This window comes from Dermacentor variabilis, chromosome 7 (genome assembly GCF_050947875.1).
Source record: "Dermacentor variabilis isolate Ectoservices chromosome 7, ASM5094787v1, whole genome shotgun sequence".
Classification (NCBI taxonomy): Eukaryota; Metazoa; Arthropoda; class Arachnida; order Ixodida; family Ixodidae; genus Dermacentor; species Dermacentor variabilis.
This window is the reverse complement of record NC_134574.1, coordinates 87,927,051-87,945,477: the sequence shown is the minus strand read 5'-3', so window position 1 is coordinate 87,945,477 and position 18,427 is coordinate 87,927,051. Positions and strand designations below refer to the sequence as shown.

At 50.5% G+C, this 18,427-nt stretch overlaps 1 protein-coding gene across 1 annotated transcript in view; it reads left to right on the top strand.

Moving 5' to 3' along the window:
* LOC142587612 (iris-like) overlaps positions 1-18,427 on the top strand; it is a 29,629-nt gene that overhangs the window by 2,579 nt on the left and 8,623 nt on the right. Inside the window, exons 2-3 of the mRNA XM_075698753.1 lie at positions 984-1,365; positions 12,431-12,742. Of these exons, the coding sequence (XP_075554868.1) occupies positions 984-1,365; positions 12,431-12,742 (694 nt within the window). The remainder of the gene's footprint in view (positions 1-983; positions 1,366-12,430; positions 12,743-18,427) is intronic.

Sequence of the window (18,427 nt, the reverse complement as noted above, 5' to 3'; positions counted from 1 at the left end):
TGCGGTGAATGATGGGAAGAATGCCGCCGTTGAAGGCTCATCCAGCTGAGGGCACTACGAGAAAGTGGGCAGCCTCGGTGGCGCAAAAACTTACGGTGACCGTTTCTCGTGTGATTTCCCGGTGCTGAGTCCATGCTGGAGGCTTGTCATACGTGAGCAGCAAGAAGCTGTCGAATCAGAGGGGGCAAACGGCGGGCGACGCTTACACCCAGTTAAATGCAGTTGTTTTCGCAAAAGCAAGCAAGCTTCGTAAGAAATTGAAGATGGTGCCGAGTTGCAGGAGTGCATGTGCAATGGTATTGTGTGCTGGAGCATAATACTGGTACATCATTTTACCTCAACTTATACCGACAAATGCAATCAAGTAGTCCTGAGGGATTGTTTGTGAGGGGGAACATTTGTTTTACATGAGAAGATACTAAACAAAGCACGCTTTGTATGTGGTAGCTTTGTTGAGAACTCGCGCAGAACGATGTAGCTTCTGTGGCGTCCCGGTAGCTACTTGAAATTGCGACCGAGATCTACCGAAAGGGATGACAAAGTATTTAAGAAAGCACGGCTCTCTTCCAGTAACCCTACGTTGCGCTATATATGCCAGCGTTTTCTCTCTGTCCGACTCTACAAAAACGATGACTCATTTGCGAGTGAAAATGAGCTACCAGAAGAAAAAATGGCAATATACATTTGCGTGATAACCCAATGAAGAAGACGCTGTTGTGCCTGTTTCTTGCCTTTCATATATACGTATCATATGCATGTTGCTTGCCATTCCGGCTTAATGTTGATGCACTGTGATCAGAAATGTCATTTATATTGCGAAGAAGAAAAGAAAGCTCAAAGTTTGACGTAGGTACTCCTTCACGATTAGAGAAAAACGGAGGAGCTCACGCTGTTTCTGAGGCTCGCGCTTTGTCGACTAGCTGGATGATGGCATGTTGTTGTCGTGTTCTGCTCTCGCGTTGACGGAGGCTCGCTCCCCTCAGGCTCCGCGAGCCGTCGTTCAACATGGCCCCCGAGATGAGCGGCTGCCTGCTGCAGTTCGCGGTGGACGTGAGCCGCAAGCTCCGCGAGGGCGGCGACACTCGCAACCTGCTCGTGTCGCCGCTGCTGCTGGCCGGCATGCTGGTGATGCTGCTGCACGGCTGCGCGTCGCGCACCAGCGCCTCTGCGGCCGCCCTGGGCCGTGCGCTGCACGTGCACTGGGCGCCGTTCCGCATGGCGCGCTCGTACGACCGCGTGGCGCGAGCCACTCTGGCGCCCTTCCGGCGGCCCAAGCTGCGCGTGCAACACTTCACCTACACGTGCTTCATGGCGCTCTTCCACGACGACAGCGTGCCGCTCGCCCACTCCTACTACCAGATGCAGGTAACGCGCCATTCGTGCCCTGTCTGCACGCCTCACCTCTTTTTTGCGTAACGAATCCTTACCAACTAGCTCAGCTTTCTGTCGTTCTAAGCTTCATTTCTAGTACTCTGAGCCCTTTTCCATGTTTCCCTAGATGAGTTTTGTGTATTCTTTCTTTTTTCGCCTTAGTGCTCCCTTCAGTTGATAGTCGGCGTTCGCGTTGTCCACTTCTTTACTCTTGTGTCCTGTCTGCATGCCTCACCTCTTTTTTTGCATAGACGTCCGCACGCCAAGTTTCATCCTAGACGCCAGCGCCTGTTTCTACCCTGACGGGACGATTTGACTTCCCACGGTGTAGGCATAGCCTCCTATATTTTTTAATGGTGTAGGTATGGTAGCTAGAGGGGGAGGTGTCAGCATCGGCTGGACTGCGCCGCGTATGGGGGAGCGTCATTTTTTCATGACAACGACCGGTGGCGCGCTCGTCGTCTCCGAGATGCCTAGCGCGAGGTTGTGGTTGAGCAATCTCTCCGGCTGTAAGCGCGCATCGTGAAGTTAGCTTCGCCTGACCCGTTTTTTGATTGTCACAAGGAGTTCTGAGTAGCCCCTTCTTGACCCACGCCACTGCAAAAATTTGGTCGGTATGCAGAGTAAGCTGGATGACCACCTGGATGTGGGCCACCTAAATGAAGTTCACGAGATGGTAAATCATTGTGATGCGATGCCAGATCATCGTGAAATGGTGGGATCAAATAGCGACTCTCGCATAACCCACTACGTCAGCGGTTATGTGACCAGGAAAATGCTAATCAGAACACAGTGCGAAGAGTATTCTGTAGCTGTTGCTTCAAAAGACTCGCGCTTGCTTCCGAAAGAGTCGTGCCCAATCACATGGATAGAGGTGGCCTACTTTACCCATATCAGGCACTAAAAGACTTGGTTGCTGCGATGGAAGATGCCTTCATGCATTGTTTCAGCTTTAGCAAGATGAAGGCTGACAGCATCATGGACCTTATTTCCTGCGTGTCAATAAATAAGCAGATTATGGTTGGCTGTGTGCAACATAGCGTAGAAATCACCAACCAAGTGATACGGTTTTTTTGTCGTCACGAGGTTGCACGTCCTTGTCGCAGGAGAGATCGCATCGAAGCAAGGGAAGCGATAAAAAATGAAGTACCAAGCTGAGGCGCACAACGTAACTGAAAAGTTTATATCAGCAAGACCAACATAAAGCGTTTGTATATGCATGTAAAACAGGAATTGTTCTGATCACATTGTATGCCCAGAAATACCTGCATATCGGAACAGAACTTCCCACCTGACAAATTGCTATTGTTTACACTGCACCTTGTTCACCGTTTCTGGGTATATACCGCCATTATATATTGGATTTTCGCTCCATTTCGTATCATATTATTTGTTTGAGAGCTAACAACCATGTATATAGATAAATATTCTTTTTTTTGTAGGGCATTTTTGGCATTATCTGAGCGGTACTGAATACGCGTACTTAGTTCTTTGCAGGTTTCTAATATTGGAGACCAAATTTCCCTTAGCGCTCTCATTATGCTGAGTTTTGACCATTGGTGCCTACAGTTCTACCTTTCTTTGCAAAATTGAATAAACTTGAAATTATCCTGGTTCACTCGAGCGACCCGTTTAAAGAGCTGAGGCGCGCACCATCGAGTAGACGATTAGCACAAGGGCCTGTAGCTCAAGGCAGTCATAAAGTCACGCCAGACAGAACTGCATACGGCACCCCATAATACTCTTTAATATGTAAAAGCGACACTGGCAAACCGCAAACAACCACCTACTGAGGTAGCTTTCTCTGTTCGGTGCAATTATGAGTTTCACAAGTGTTGCACTGAGCGCGAAGCTAAAACACGGCGATAAAATGACCAAAATTGAGTACATAGTACGTTAGGCCAGCTGCAGTGATAAAGTCGCCTAGCCTTTAAAATGATTTTCCGATACGGGTAATGCGCCCCAAGGAGCCGCGGAGCGAGAAATCACTTCACATCGGAACCAAATAACCGCAGCGGACCTTAGCCAGCGTGCGGGAAGCATCTCGGAGCCGGCAGCAGCGCCACCGCATCGTCCTGAGCAAATGCTGCCTCTCGGGCGCTCCGATGCCGACACCTCACCCTCTAACCACCATAGTATCAGGGGTAGCACACTCTCAAGTTCAACAAATGGCCACGGAGGGCGAAAAAATCGACCGCGCGCCGCTGCTAACAAAACCAGCATAGTACAATCACTTCGGGATCTTCGGGATGCTTACGTTAGTTCCAACGTTTCCCACTAGAGGCGTCGTAATAAGCGCAATTTTATTTTACAAACTTTCTCTTACAATTACCGAAGTATTTTTATTACATAAGAAAGAGGGCAAAATTATCATTGCTAATTAGATATTGCACTATTTATTAGTAAGTTTATTGTTTTTTTGTCACAATAAACTCAAATAGCGTTCAGCATCATCGATCTTTCACGTGGCCTCTGGCCTGGATTTAAAATTTTTACCGGTATTTTCGAGTGCACGGCGGCACGGATTGATTCGTTCGTACGCTTAGACTGGTTACTTGGTTGTTGCTAAAACTAGTTCACTGCCCTTCGGTGTCTCGCGTTATTTAACTTCGGGTGAAGTGACGTGTTTTCAAGCGCACATTGTTGCGTTTGGAAGCGATCCCACCGCTAGCAACCAGTTTGTTGCGTACTCCAGGGTAGCGTACCGTACTGCTGCCGAGAAGTAGCGACGCCTGCCTATCGAAGCTCGACCGACATTACTTATTGGGTAGCGTGGCGTTGTCGGCGGGCTGCAGGCATCCGGTAGACCATGGCGACCAAGCAGGGGCGAGACGATTTGCTAGTGCGAAACTTGCACGGTTTATTCACAGGTAGTTGAAAGAAGATAAGAAAAGCATGAAGTATGAAGTATATCACAAGTACATTTCGGAGCCCCTTAAATAGGCTCTCTACAAGTGTGGGCGGGATCTTGCTTCCGTCGAGGACACGTGACAGGCTCAGAGAGAGGGCCCCTCCTCCTGCATTACCGAGCACGGGAGGAGAGGTCGATCCTCTTTTCGACGAATCCGGGGAGAAGGTCGGGTGAATGACCTGTCGCCCCTGGGCTCCGGCCTAGTAGAAAGTAGGGGGAAATTCCTGTCGCCACGTGGTGTCAGACGCCAACCCTAACAACATGTAAGCCCGAAAGCTAGGTTTCGGTCGTGAGCCATTCGGAACACGGCTGCATCGAAGCGGGAACTGCATTCTGCTGCGGCTGACAACGGCAATAACGGTGAGTCGTTTAACACCGCTGCTTGAATCGTTATATAAAATTTGTCTCATTAACATACAGACGGATACACGTTAACGAACTACATCCTACATTACATATGGGCAGTCAGGATCCTCCGTTGCTGTTTCCTAAGTAAACCTTTACTGGCGAGGCTGTCGCTATACACACACAATCAGGAAAGAAAGAGAGCGATATCGGAACGCGCGTCGCATTTTTCATCTTATTGTAGCCGTGGCCATAAGTGACTGAGTAGCCTTACCAATACACATGTAAAACTGTTTTTGAGTCCGCCGGCAACTTCTTTCGTCCACAAAACCGAATAATCCTGTGGTAAAATGAAGTGAAAGTACAGAATTTAATGTATTAAACAGTTGGCAAGCATGATAATTCACCCATATTTCGTACTTGTCGGAACCAAATGATCTTGCTGTTCAGTTTGGTTTACTGCAGGGCATTTATTTTTGCAGTAGTGAAGTGGTGCATCACGTTCGTGCAGAAAAATAATGCATAATTTCCAATAGCTTCATGACTTTCATGCAGTTGCTTGTGGAACCAGCAGTGTGACCTCTTCTAGTGTATAAATGAGCTCACAAATGTTCTCGTTTGTGATTTTAATAATAGTTCAGCTGTTGACATGAATTGTAGTTATGCAGACATTAATTTTATGGACAATGGCAATATTTATTTAACATGCTGCTTAAGCGCCCTAGAACAGACAGTGTACATTTGCATGTGTTCTGTAGTCGCAAACCATTACAATATATATTTCACACCTTATTCCATTTCATATTGCAAAATTGTGCTTTTTCAATTTCTTATGCAGTCAAAATTTCTGTTCCAGACATGCAGTAATGAGGACGGCACCAGTATAAAGCAACACACTCCACGCACTAAACAGAAGCTGCTGCCTGCTACGACAAGGCCATTGTGTGGACTTTGGTTGCTACTACAAGGTAAACAACACCTGGTTCAGAAACAATGTTTGATATATGCTGTATTGGCTTGCTAGTCTTGAGATACATGTCATTTGTTTGCAGCAGATATGAATGTTTCTTTCTTGAAATTTATGGTTCAGTTTAATTGGTTCGAACATAAAAGAAAACACTGCATGAGTTTGGCTAATCTGTGCTGTATCTCATGTGTCACTGTTCTGCCCCAACAGAGTCTATGCCAAGCACATCTTGGTCATCACAGGAGCTCCCATCTACACCAACAGGAAGGAGCTGGAGCCGAATTTGCAAGGCTTTTACACCATGAACAAAGAAGCGCAAGCAGAAGAATTTGGATATCAAGTCTGCAGAGGACTGTGTCAAGACTGAAAAGAGCTTCAGTGACCATTCCTCCAGCACAGATATTTGGCCGAGTCATCCAGGTAACTCAGAAAGGACTTTCTAGAAATTATTCATGTTCAGATGCACCTGCAACTTCTGACCAAGCACCGACGACGCTGGACAAAAGAGTTCCGTCAGTTTGCCCTTAATCAGCTTCCTGGCCATGTCATTTCCATTTGTGCCAAGTGTAATTTTTTTTTCTATAAATGCAAGCTTTTTCATTGCCCATTTTCGTTAGAGATCATTCATCCTCATCCAAACATAAAGGTCAACCGATTCTTCGCTGATACTTAATACCAGTCACTGTCTGGTAGCGTACCATATCTGCAGCAGTATGTTCTAGTGTATGTTGTCATACACAATTCCTCTCCTGATTTAGCTGATGCAGCATCGACATGGTTCTTCAATGCCTGAAGAGCAAAGTGGCTTCTCTCTTGAATGCAAGCTTTCTCATTTTCCATATTCCTAGTCTCGTTGATGATTGCTCTTCTTCCTCAATAGCCTGGGTCTTTGTGCTACAAAGCTACACTGAAGTGAGTTATTGCAGAATCTGGTTTTGCTGCCCCACTTGGTTGTGGTCGCTGTGTTAAGTTTCTTGGATCTGGGGGCCTGGTCAGTTGCGTTGGTAAAGCAGTCTCTCGAGGTAAGCACGTGCTCCTGCAGTCCGCACAGCAACATAGACTCCCAGTATACACGCACTGTAACTGGTGCTCTCCGTTCGTTCTTTCCTGCTGCAGCCATGGGCAAATTGTGCTTGTGGCCTACCTCGACCATGATTTGCTCAGAACAGAGACCAGCATATGTGCTTACATGGTTCGAAGTACATGAAGTTAGCCACATGGGTGAAAAGGCCCGCAAAACTGGATGTCGAAGGTGATGTCCACAGAACCGATTTGTCCATATTGAGACAAAGTTGGGCACCAAGTGCGAGCCACACGTCAGTGGCCCCCGAAAGAAAAGAAACGTGCAGGTTGGAAAGGAGTTAACGTGAAAATACTGGGTGTCCATGTCGCTGTGTTGGTTGCGGCGACCTGCATCACCTGATTGCTTCGCAAGGGAAGTTGCTTATCTTCAACGGCAACTGTCGGTTCAAACAGGTGCTACGCTCTGTCCAATCTGTTTGTACTGCTGGTTGTCGCTCGTTACCAGATGACCACGTGCGACGAAGGCAAGAATTATGCCTGTAGCTAGGCGGCTGAATGTACCGTAAGAGACCCGTGTACGTGAATGCTCACTGTTGCCATATGGTTCGTAGCCAATGTATAATGTAGTGTCTAAACCCTATGCAGTGATTGATTGCTGTCTAATTTCGCTGTTATTTCACTTGGTTATGGTCGGCGTGTAATGCTGCTCGAATGTGGCGGCCTGGTCAGTTGCATAGTCTCCTGCAGTCTGCACAGTGACGTGGACTCCCAATTTACACGCACCGTGATTCGTGCTCCCCGTTCGCCCTTTCCTGCTGCAGCCATAGACAAATTGTGCCTCTGTCCTTTCTCGGCCGCGATTAGACATGAACGGAGACTAGCATATGGGCTTACATGGTTCGAAGTGTCTGAAGTTTATAGGATGGAAAGGCACGAAAAATAGCTGATGAAGGTGATGCCCACGAAAGCGGCTTGTCCATATTGAGACAATTTGAGACACCAAGTGTGAGCCATACATTAGCGGCCTCCGAAAAAAAGAAACTTGAAAGTTGGAAAGGAGTTAACGCTAAAATGCCGGGTAGTTCATGTTGCTCTGTTGGCTGTGGCAGCAGATGCCTGCATCACCAGATTGTTTCGCAGCGCAAGTTGCTCATCTTTAACGGCGACTGTTGCGGCAAACAGGTGGGCCACTCTATCCAATCTGTTTCCGCTGCTGGTTGTGTCTCGTTACCAGACCACCACGTGCGACGAAGGCAAGCAGTATGCCTTTAGGTAGCCGGCTGAATGTACCGTAAGGGACCCGTGTACGTGAATGATCACTGTTGCCATATGGTTCCTACCCAACGGATAGTGTATTCTCTGAACCTTATACGGTGGTTGATTGCTGTTTAATTTCATTGTTATCTCAATTGGTTATGGTCGCCGTGTCATGCTTCTCGGATGTGGCGGCCTGGTCAGTTGCATTGTGAAGCAGTCTCCTGCAGTCCGCACAGCAACATAGACTCCCAGTATACACGCACTGTAACTGGTGCTCTCCGTTCGTTCTTTCCTGCTGCAGCCATGGGCAAATTGTGCTTGTGGCCTACCTCGGCCATGATTTGCTCAGAACGGCGACCAGCATATGTGCTTACATGGTTCGAAGTACATGAAGTTGATAGCCACATGGGTGAAACGGCCCGCAAAAGTGGCTGTCGAAGGTGATGCCCACAGAACAAATTTGTACATATTGAGACAAAGTGCGGCACGAAATGCGAGCCACACGTCAGTGGCCCCCGAAAGAAAACAAACGTGTAGGTTGGAAAGGAGTTAACGCTAAAATGCCGGGTAGTCCGTGCTGCTGTGTTGGCTGCGGCAGCAGATGCCTGCATCACCCGATTGCTTCGCAATGGAAGTTGCTCATCTTCAACGGCGACTACCGCTGCGAACAGGTGGGACACACTGTCCAATCTGCTTGCGCCGCTGGTTGTCGCTCGTTGCCAGACCGCCATGTGCGACGACGACAGTGAGCCGTTCACGAGCTCGCGTCAATGATTCCAATGTATCTTGACATGCAAATTTTATTACTGCTATTGCACGAGAATGTACACTGCTTGTCTTCTGCCAATAAAGTCGCACGTTCTGTTCACTCACTTGTGGCTTATTTCTATGGGCGTCAGTGGAGGCTCTTTGGTCTCCTGGCAATTAGAACGCACCAGCTATGCGGCAGCCAAGGCATTGAGGCATGCCGCATAGCCGGTAGGGCAAGCACGGCGCGTACCATCGTACGAGCGTACGCGCCGGCAAAAAACGGTCATATTGGATTTTGCTCTAAAAAAGTACACTTCCGCTTCCGGATTGAGCAACGTCATCTGGCATCCATATAAGTAAGTTCCATGCGCTGCCGCTGCTTATTTTTGTACCACTGCGGAAGGTACAGTTTCCCTTCTCTATGTTGGTTCTTTATTCTATGATAGCATAGGCAACGTGCCAAGGACCTCGACCGTCGCTTCGCGATCGGTGGTGCTCGTGTGGACCTCGCCGTCCACGTCGGGAACGCTCGGCGCCGCGGCCACACTTGGTCGTGTAGCGATCCAATGTGACGGCGACCGCGAGCAGTGCTTCGCTGTCCATAACGACCGCTTTTTTTTGTTTGACTGAGTACGACACTGAGCTTTTTTCTTTTCCGAGGTAGAAATATAGTTAAAGGGGAACACTTTAATCGAGCGGGCCATGTTCTCAACATGAAAGCGATTGCTTCCACGGCTGACATCGAGGTTTGGGGCCGCTGTAGTCCTCAAGCTCGGATTAGCACGCTATTAAATTCAGTGACAGTATCCATACAATGACAGTGACATCCGTACAACCTTTCTTGGAGCGGTTCTCGAACAAATTTCGAGCAATTTTCAATATATCGAGCGACAGATGCATGCCTCACACTACCATTCGTAGCGCCCACACGAGCCGCTTGCGGACTTCTTGTAGACTTCTGGAAATAATATATCGATTGTAAGCAGGACAGAACTCGATCTTCATTGAATTTCACAATGCACACAAAGGGCTTCCTGCATATTTTTACATGCCTTGCGGACACCTAATTTTCCCGTTTTTGATGAGCCAGAAAACTATGTAAAATGTACGAATCACCCCGCATTCAAATAACGCACACATATAATTGCTTGAAAAGCTATGCAGCTTTCATTAAAAAGTGCTACAACTATAAACTCGCTAAAAAAATCGACGGTTTTGTCGAACGACTATATGTTCCCTCAAAAATATGGCAGTTTCAAAAAATAGATAACAACCGGACCTATTTTTGCCCGCGAATCAGTTGTGTCAAACTTCGCTGCGCTTTTTCACCCAATGCCCCGTTGGGAAGCCATAGAACTTTGCCCCGCCTCATTGCCGTAGGAACTGTTGCATCTCACAACACCGCAGTTGTGGCTTCCGATTTTTCAGACTCACTCCAACACATACGTAACTTTTTTAAAAGCGCTGCGCACGGGCGCTGCACGCACTACCGAGCTAGCACTGTCGACGCTGACAGAGCGGCCGCTTTTCCAACGTTGAAGCACTAGCCATTCGCGCCGACGCGGAGTTCGATGTGCAGGATGCCTCTAAGTTTCACCGTTTTGAAGGTATACACTTGAACCACCCGGTCCAGCTGCTTACTCCTGCCTTCGGCTGCTTGTTGGCTGCTGCTCTATACAGATGGTGTCGCAGATGTTGGACACAGGTTCCTCCATGTGCGCAGCATATCAAGATTTAGCCTGCTGCAACTAGTCTAACAGCAACTCCTGCCAACATATTGTAAGAGCGGCCCACTTCCGTAGTATTGTTCTGTAGGACGGCGTACTCGCGACTGGCATGACATGCCGTCGTCACCGTACTGCAAAACGCAAGTGCTCAACGAACGGTTAGCTTGGCGCCCGCACAGCTATGTAGTCTATAGCCACGAGATTCCAGTTTGTTGTCGTGTCCCGCCGACTCTTAACTACGCGACGCGATCACTGATATGCCACGAGGATGGTCGGCAATGAGGTTGAGGCTAGAACTCTCGTCTCTTCCTTTCTGCAGAGGTGAAATGAAGAGTATATTTTGTCTGCGTGTACACTGGAATTAGACAGAGAAAAAAAAATCCGAGGATACCTAAGGACATCTTATGAGTTCTGAATGCGAAAGCATTAATGTCTAATTGAACGCCGCTCAGCCGTCCTTCTAGTTTTGCGCTGCCAATAACGTGCCATAGCGGTACGTACTGCCCTTACTGGCAAGCAGCAGCTGCAGCCTGCGGTGCCAACGTCGCATGTCACCGACGTCCTGCGCAACGAGAGGCCGAGCAAGCAGCAGCGGCTACCAAGGCCGGCAGGCGATAGCGGTACGTGCTGCCCGAGCCAGCTAGTAGCAGCACCCTGCGGTGCTGGCTCGGACACCGCGTGCCGGCTTCCGAGAGCGACGGTGACGCGGCGTTGCGGCGATGTCCTCGCCCCTCACTCAACACCTGGCGCGCTATTGCAAAGCGTGTGCGCCCTTTGGCCCGCTCTGCTCCGTTGATGCGCGCTTGTCACGTGGCGTCGCAGCCAATGGGACTTAAGGTGCCATTCCGCTGCTACAGACGCCGGTTTTTCGCTCGACCGGGCATTTGACGCTTTCGCATCAAAATCGCCTGTGGGTAATCCATGCAGTAGTGTTCGCGAGGGACACCATGAAGACACCTGAGGCTATCAAACGTCGAGTGCACTCCTCTGTGAACGGCGTATATAGGAGGCGACGGACATTACATGTATATATGAACGCTGTGCGAAAGCTCAGTCCAAGGCTACAAGGTGTGGGCTAGATCCAGGGCGATGAAACCGGCGTAACTAATCGCCACTGCGTTGCGCGCCTTTCCGTTTTGTCAAGGGCGCCGACACGCTAGAGGTACGCTGTGTTTTCTTGACCCTTGTGCACACTCGTGAGTTACGAGATAAATATATGGGGACTGCGCCGAGGTACAACGAAGGAGGACGCGCCTTGCAGTCTTTGTCCCACGCTAGCTCAGCTGCATTACGTGACCGCGGATAAACACTCAAGAATAAGCTCTCTCTACGTTTGCATTTTATGGCGTAGCAGTCACAGTACTGCGATCGTGATTGGGAGATCAGTAGTTTGGGTTGCGTGTTCAGCGGAATTTTTTCCCCTTTCCTTCGTGCATATTATTACATCGTTTCTGTACTTGACGTCTCCGGGAGTTGTTTAACTACGCTTCACCACAAGGTCTAACACAGAGGGTTTGTGCCAAGGGGAGAGAAGCGCGAGGGTGCACGGGTGCTTAGGTATACAGATGCCGCTTTAGCGGCCGCTGACCAATAAAAGATGACACGTTGTTACTGCGAATTTGTTGTATACTTCGCCATTACGGACTCCATTGGCCATTGGCCATTGTTATCGCGTTTGGACGGAAGTTAAGCGCTCGAGTTCTCGTGTAGTGCGCATTGCCATCGGCTAGCGACGGACGGAGCAAGAGGTGTACAACTGGTAGCACCGAGCGCAGCCAAGGCATTTCTTTCTCGCCACTTGTATATCGTACATACGCACAAGCGTCGGACATAGGCGGCGCGGCTTTCGCGTGTCGGCACCTTTGACATAATGGAAGCCCGCGTGCGTTGGCCCTGTTGAACAGGATTGGACGATCATGAGCACCTTTTTCACACTATATATACGCATGAAGGTCGAAATACCATTGTTCATCTAACAAAGCTGAAACGTATTATTCCGTTCTCCTCCATTCGTATTTGTGAGAAAAAAAATAAACGAGAAGCCGAACCGCTGGCGTTTTGACACCGCTTCCCCCGCAGGAGCGCCTGTCGTACCTGCTGGTGAGGCGCAACTTCGCGCAAGACGCCGAGCAGTGCCGCCTGTCCATGGACGCCCTGGCGCGCGCCCTCTCCTCGTTCGCCTTCAAGCCGGGCCACGACATCTTCCCGCCGGGCTCGGTGGACGAGCGCAGCCTGGTCGTGCTGTTCTCGTGCATCCGCCTGGAAGGAGCGTGGCGGCACTCCTTCCAGCTGGTCAGCGGGGACTTCCACGAGACGCCCGAGGCCGCCGTCACCGTGGCCATGATGCGACAGACGGGCTCCTTCCGCATGTGCCAGTGCTCGGAGCTGGAGGTCGCGTGCCTTCTTTACACATACGCTATGAATGGAACACACTACGAGGAGGAAAAGAGTGCCGATGGCTCCGCGGTTGGGGCAGGGATTCTCGTGCTTCGCGGTAGAGCGTGTTCATTCAGCGCAGGTTCAAACAGAGAGAACGTAAGCCATCAGCGGGTGCACGAAGTCGATGAATGAATTTGGTTGTAGGATGAGTAGGTGGCGCGGCAAATGGAATCTCCAGCACGTCTTCTGCCCGTAACTCCTCCAGGCACTCTATATATGCACGATTCTGCACGCGTCGGCAACAAAAGCACTTGACACTCTTCTGAATGGAACTTTACTGCAGATGTGAACAACATTTGTAAAGGTTTTTAGTGAAATGAGTTGGAATTAAAGTAGACATCCAGGTCTATGCTCCCGTAGCCGGTATGCCATATTGCCGCTAGGTGTAACGCGCCAGCCCTGAGAAAGAAGTGACCAGAACGTGCGCTCAGAAAGAGGTGGGCGCTGAAGACGAAGAAGTAGTAGAGGCTGAGGACGCCGGCTTGAGTTTTGTGTACGCCATCTTGTGCAGCTGTCTGTCTCGGCGACGCCGGGTGCATCTTCATTTGTCTTTTCGTGACGAAACTGGTGGAGGTGCGGGGTACGGTTCATCCGATGCCACAAACCCCTCCAGGTAGCAGGAGTACCAGCCCTATACTAGTGGACACCCCTGTTCACCGGGCCAGCAGGAGAATCCGAGGATTGCCTCCGGAGCTTGATCATCGCTCCGCAACAACATCGACGCCACCACGGACCAGTATGGAAGGAACATCGACGTCTCTTTCCACCATTATGCAAGGTACGGCCACAACGGCAACTCAGTACCTGTTGCAGAATCTCCGAGTGCCGAAAGTCTTCCACGGTGATATCTTCGAGGATGTAGAAGACTCGCTAGCCCAATTTGAGCGCGTTGCCGAGATAAACGAATGGAGTGACGCGGCGAAGTTGAGAAATGTCTACTTCAGCTTGGAGGACGGTGCTAGCACTTGGTACGAGAACCGAGAAGGGCTCCTCAAATCGTGGCTCGAGTTCCGCCGTGCCTTGCTGGAGACATACACCAATTTTGATCGCCGCGAACGAGCCGAACGGGCTCTCCAATCCCGCATTCATCTGCCGAATGAAAGCGTGACGTCGTACGTAGAGGATATGACGCGCCTCTTCCGTCGAGTGGACCCTACCATGTCACAGGAAGAGAAGCTGCGCCATCTAATGCGGGGAGTTAAAGAACAGCTATTTGCTGGCCTGGTTCGAAGCCCGCCGAGACCGTGGCTGAATTCTTAACCGAAGCCACGACGGTGGAAAAGATGCTGCACGAGCGCTCAGCTTTCTATGAAAGGCAAATGAACGCTACTTCACCTTCGGACCAGCGCACCGCTACGTATGACAGGTACGCGAATGCTGCTTCACTGACGGACGCGGTTGCCTTTGGGAACCTGGACGTTCTCTTAGACATTATCCGCTCGGTAGTGCGTGATGAGCTTCAACGGCTCAGCTGCCCACCTCAGCCCACGCTGGGTTCCATTTCTGCCCTCGTGTGAAGTGAAGTGCAGCAAGCGATCCAAGGTCCCGTTTCAAGCAGCAATGCGCCACCTGTGACAACACAGTTGCAGCGGCCGTCGTATGCGGAAGTATTGGGGCGAGTCCCTGTCCGCGCTCCGACCCATTTCATCCCCGCCACGTCTTACGCTGCGTCATACGTCCCGCCGCTCCCATCAGTGCAACTGATCCAATGTATGGAGGATCGCCGCCCGCTCGAAAGGAAATCTGACGTCTGGCGTACCGCGGACAGAAGGCCTCTGTGTTATCACTGTGAAGAAGCCGGTCACGTATACTGCCAGTTCCCATACCGCCGGCTCGGACTGCAAGGTTTTGCCGAGGATTCACGAAGGCCCAGATATGGCGAAAGGCCTAAGGCGATTGAAGAGTACCTGAACCAGCAGGGTGTGCCACTGTTCCCACGGCGGCAGTCGCGCTCGCCGTCCCCCAGACGATTTTCCCCAGCTCCTAGAAGCCCCCCAATGGCAGCGCAGGGACGATCGCCAAGCCCTCGCCGGGAAAACTGAGAACAGCGACCTTCGGGGGCGAAGACCTCCCATCGACGCGAGCATGGTCTATTCAGAACGATTCAACGACGACAGCAGCCGAACTCAGCGACAGACTCTCGCTAGACATACCTGTTGTGCTCGATGGCCGCCACGTTAGTGCGTCATTGGACATGGGTGCCGACTAGTCAATCTTGTGCGGAAAACTAGCGACGGAACTCAGAAAATTTATCACGCCTTGGTCTGGAACGCAAGTTCGTACTGCTGGCGGGCATATCGTAACACCGTTGGGCATGTGCACGGTCAGAGTACAAATTCGTGGGTGTACGTTTCCAGCCAGCTACCTTATACTCCGCGATTGTTCTCAGGACCTCATCTTGGGCGTCGACTTTCTGCGAGAGTATGGTGCCATTATACACCTCCGGGAGCGCACAGTTACTTTCTCGACAGAGAGAGCAGCGAAAATCCGCGACAACTGCCGACGTAACGTGCTTCGGGTTTACGCCGACAGTGTAACTTTACCACCACGCGCAAGTGTCCTGGTTGCGGTCGTGTGCGACTATCTGCGCGACGGCGAAGCTGTTGCGGAGGACAATTCCTCCCTTATGCTGACTGATGGTGTATGTGCAGCCCGCAGTCTCATTATGCTTCGAGGTGGACATTCTGCGCTCCTCGGGACGAACTTCATCCAGGAACATTGGCCCCTGTTTCGTCGTACTACTATAGCTTTTGCTGAGCCCATAGCAGACATTGCTGAATGCTTTGCGTCTATGACAAAGGACAACCCAGCTCAGACACTCAGCAATATCGACATCAATTCAAGCCTTCCGGAGGAAAAGCAAAAAGCGCTGCGCGAATTGCTACTTCGGTTCAAGGAGTGCTTCGCATCTTCTTCTAAGGTACGCCAAACGCCCATCACGAAACACCGAATAATCACGTTTGACGATTCTCGTCCCATACAACTGCCTTATCGCGTATCGGCGAAAGAGCGCAACGTGATTAATGCGCAAGTGAAAGAAATGCTTAAAATGCTTGACGATGACGTCATACAACCACCCAAAGCCCTTGGTCTTTGCCGGTGGTCCTTGTCAAAAAGAAAGACGGAACACTTCGGTTCTGTGTTGACTATAGAAAGTTGAATAACGTAACAAAAAAGACGTTTATCAGCTTCCGCGGATCGATGATTCGTTAGATCGACTGCGGCCAACCAGGTATTTTTCATCGATAGATTTGAAGAGTGGATATTGGCAAATCGAAGTTGACGAACGAGATCACGAAAGAACTGCCTTGTTGCCCCGGATGGACTGTATGAATTTAAAGTACTTCCATTCGGCCTGTGTTCTGCACCGGCCACATTCCAGAGAATGATGGACTCTGTTCTGACGGGTCTGAAGTGGCACAGTTGTTTAGTATACTTAGGTGACGTCGTCGTGTTTGCGGCCACCTTCGAAGTACATCTGGAGCGTTTAGAGGCGGTACTTGAGGCGCTCCGCTCCGCTAATCTCACACTTAAGCCAGAAAAGTGTCACTTCGGTTACGAAGAGTTGAAGTTTCTCAGACATGTCGTGAACGCCGATGGCGTCCAGCCTGACCCAGACAAAACATCTGCTGTTGCTACTTTTCCGACTCCTCGTGTCAAGAAAGCAGTACGCGGCTTTCTCGGTCTGTGTGCGTACTATCGTCGCTTCATCGCTAACTTCTCCCGGATCGCCGAACCACTCATACGCCTCACGCGAGAAGATGCACCCTTCGTTTGGACGGATGAGCAGGACGCAGCTTTCACCGAGTTACGGCAACGCCGGCAAGAATCACCCGTCCTCGCTGACTTTGACGAGGACGCTGACACCGAGGTACATATCGACGCAAGCAACATCGGTTTTGGCGCTGTACTCGTTCAACACCAGGAAGGCGTCGAGCGAGTGATCGCCTACGTCAGTCGCACTCTTTCACGCGCCGAAATCAACTACTCCACTTCCGAGAAAGAGTGTCTAGCGGTTGTGTGGGCCATCATAAAATTTCGGCCTTATCTCTACGGTCGCCCTTTCAAGGTGGTGACAGACCACCATACCTTGTGTTGGTTAGCCAACTTACGAGACCCGTCCGGTCGACTTGTTCGATGGAGTCTCCGTCTGCAGGAGTTCGATGTAACCATCGTCTACAAATCGGGCTGCAAACACGAAGATGCGGACACGTTGTCGCGCGCTCCCGTCAAAACTTGTGATAAGGACATGGACGAAGACGGCGCATTCCTTGGGGCCCTCACCTCATCTGACCTGATCACACGGCAGCGCGAGGACGCCGAAATACGACCTCTCATCGATCACCTTGAAGGCAAGAATGTTACCATTGCACGACACATTTCTCGCAATCTAACGACCTTCTGCCTCCGAAAGGGTGTCCTCTACAAGAAAAACTCGAGTGCCAACGACAAAGAGTATCTATTGGTCGTACCTGCCGCCCTCCGTGATGACATCCTGCTAGCCTGCCATGATGAACCCACGTCTGGACACTTGGGATTTTCACGTACTCTTGCAAGAGTACGTCAGACGTACTACTGGCCCAGACTTTCTACCACGGTGAAGCGTTACGTGCAAAGCTGCCGTGAGTGTCAACGCAGGAAATCGCCGTCTTTGAAACCCGGGGGGTTACTCCAACCCATCGCACAACCTAGCGCGCCGTTTGATCAAATCGGCATGGATCTTCTGGGACCCTTTCCCTTGTCAGCCAGCGGAAACAAGTGGATTATAGTCGCCACAGACTAACACGCTACGCCGAGGCGAAAGCTGTACAACGTGCCACGGCCTACGAAGTTGCCCAGTTCTTCATAGATGAGATAGTCCTCAGACATGCTGCCCCATTATACGTCATCACCAACAGAGGGACTGCCTTTACAGCCCAACTGATAGTGGACATATTCGAGTTGAGCGGCACGCAGCATCGCAAGGCCACTGCCTATCATCCGCAGACCAACGGACTGACGGAACGGCTAAACAAGACCATTGCTGACATGCTGTCTATGTATGTAGACGTCCAGCAGAAAACATGGGATCAAGTCCTGCCGTACGTTACATTCGCGTACAACACCGCCATTCAGGAAACAACACAATTCACACCCTTCCGTCTTGTCTACGGGCGCGAGGTCCAGACCACGCTAGACGCAATGCTCCCGCACGAAACCCACGCATCACTTACTTTCGACGCCGAGCAACTTACTCGACACGCAGAGGAAGCTCGTCAACTCGCGCGCATACACATCACGAAGCAGCAGAGTACAGACGCACGACGCTACAACCTTCGACATCGGCAAGCTGAGTACCAGCCAGGTGACCAAGTCTGGGTGTGGGCTCCAATCCGTCGCCAGGGCTTATCTGAGAAGCTGCTTAGTAGATACTTTGGACCCTACAAAGTGATACGCCGCGTTAGTGAAGTGAAGTATGAGGTCATTCCCGACGGTGCCACGTCGCCTCGGCGTCGACAGCACCACTCGGAGATTGCATGTTATTCGCCTCAAACCGTATTTCGCGCGTTAAGGCGGCATCAACCCGATGTCATAAGACTTCCACACTTCCACTATCTTTTAGTAAGCATCGTAGTTTAGTAAGCATCGGGGTCGATG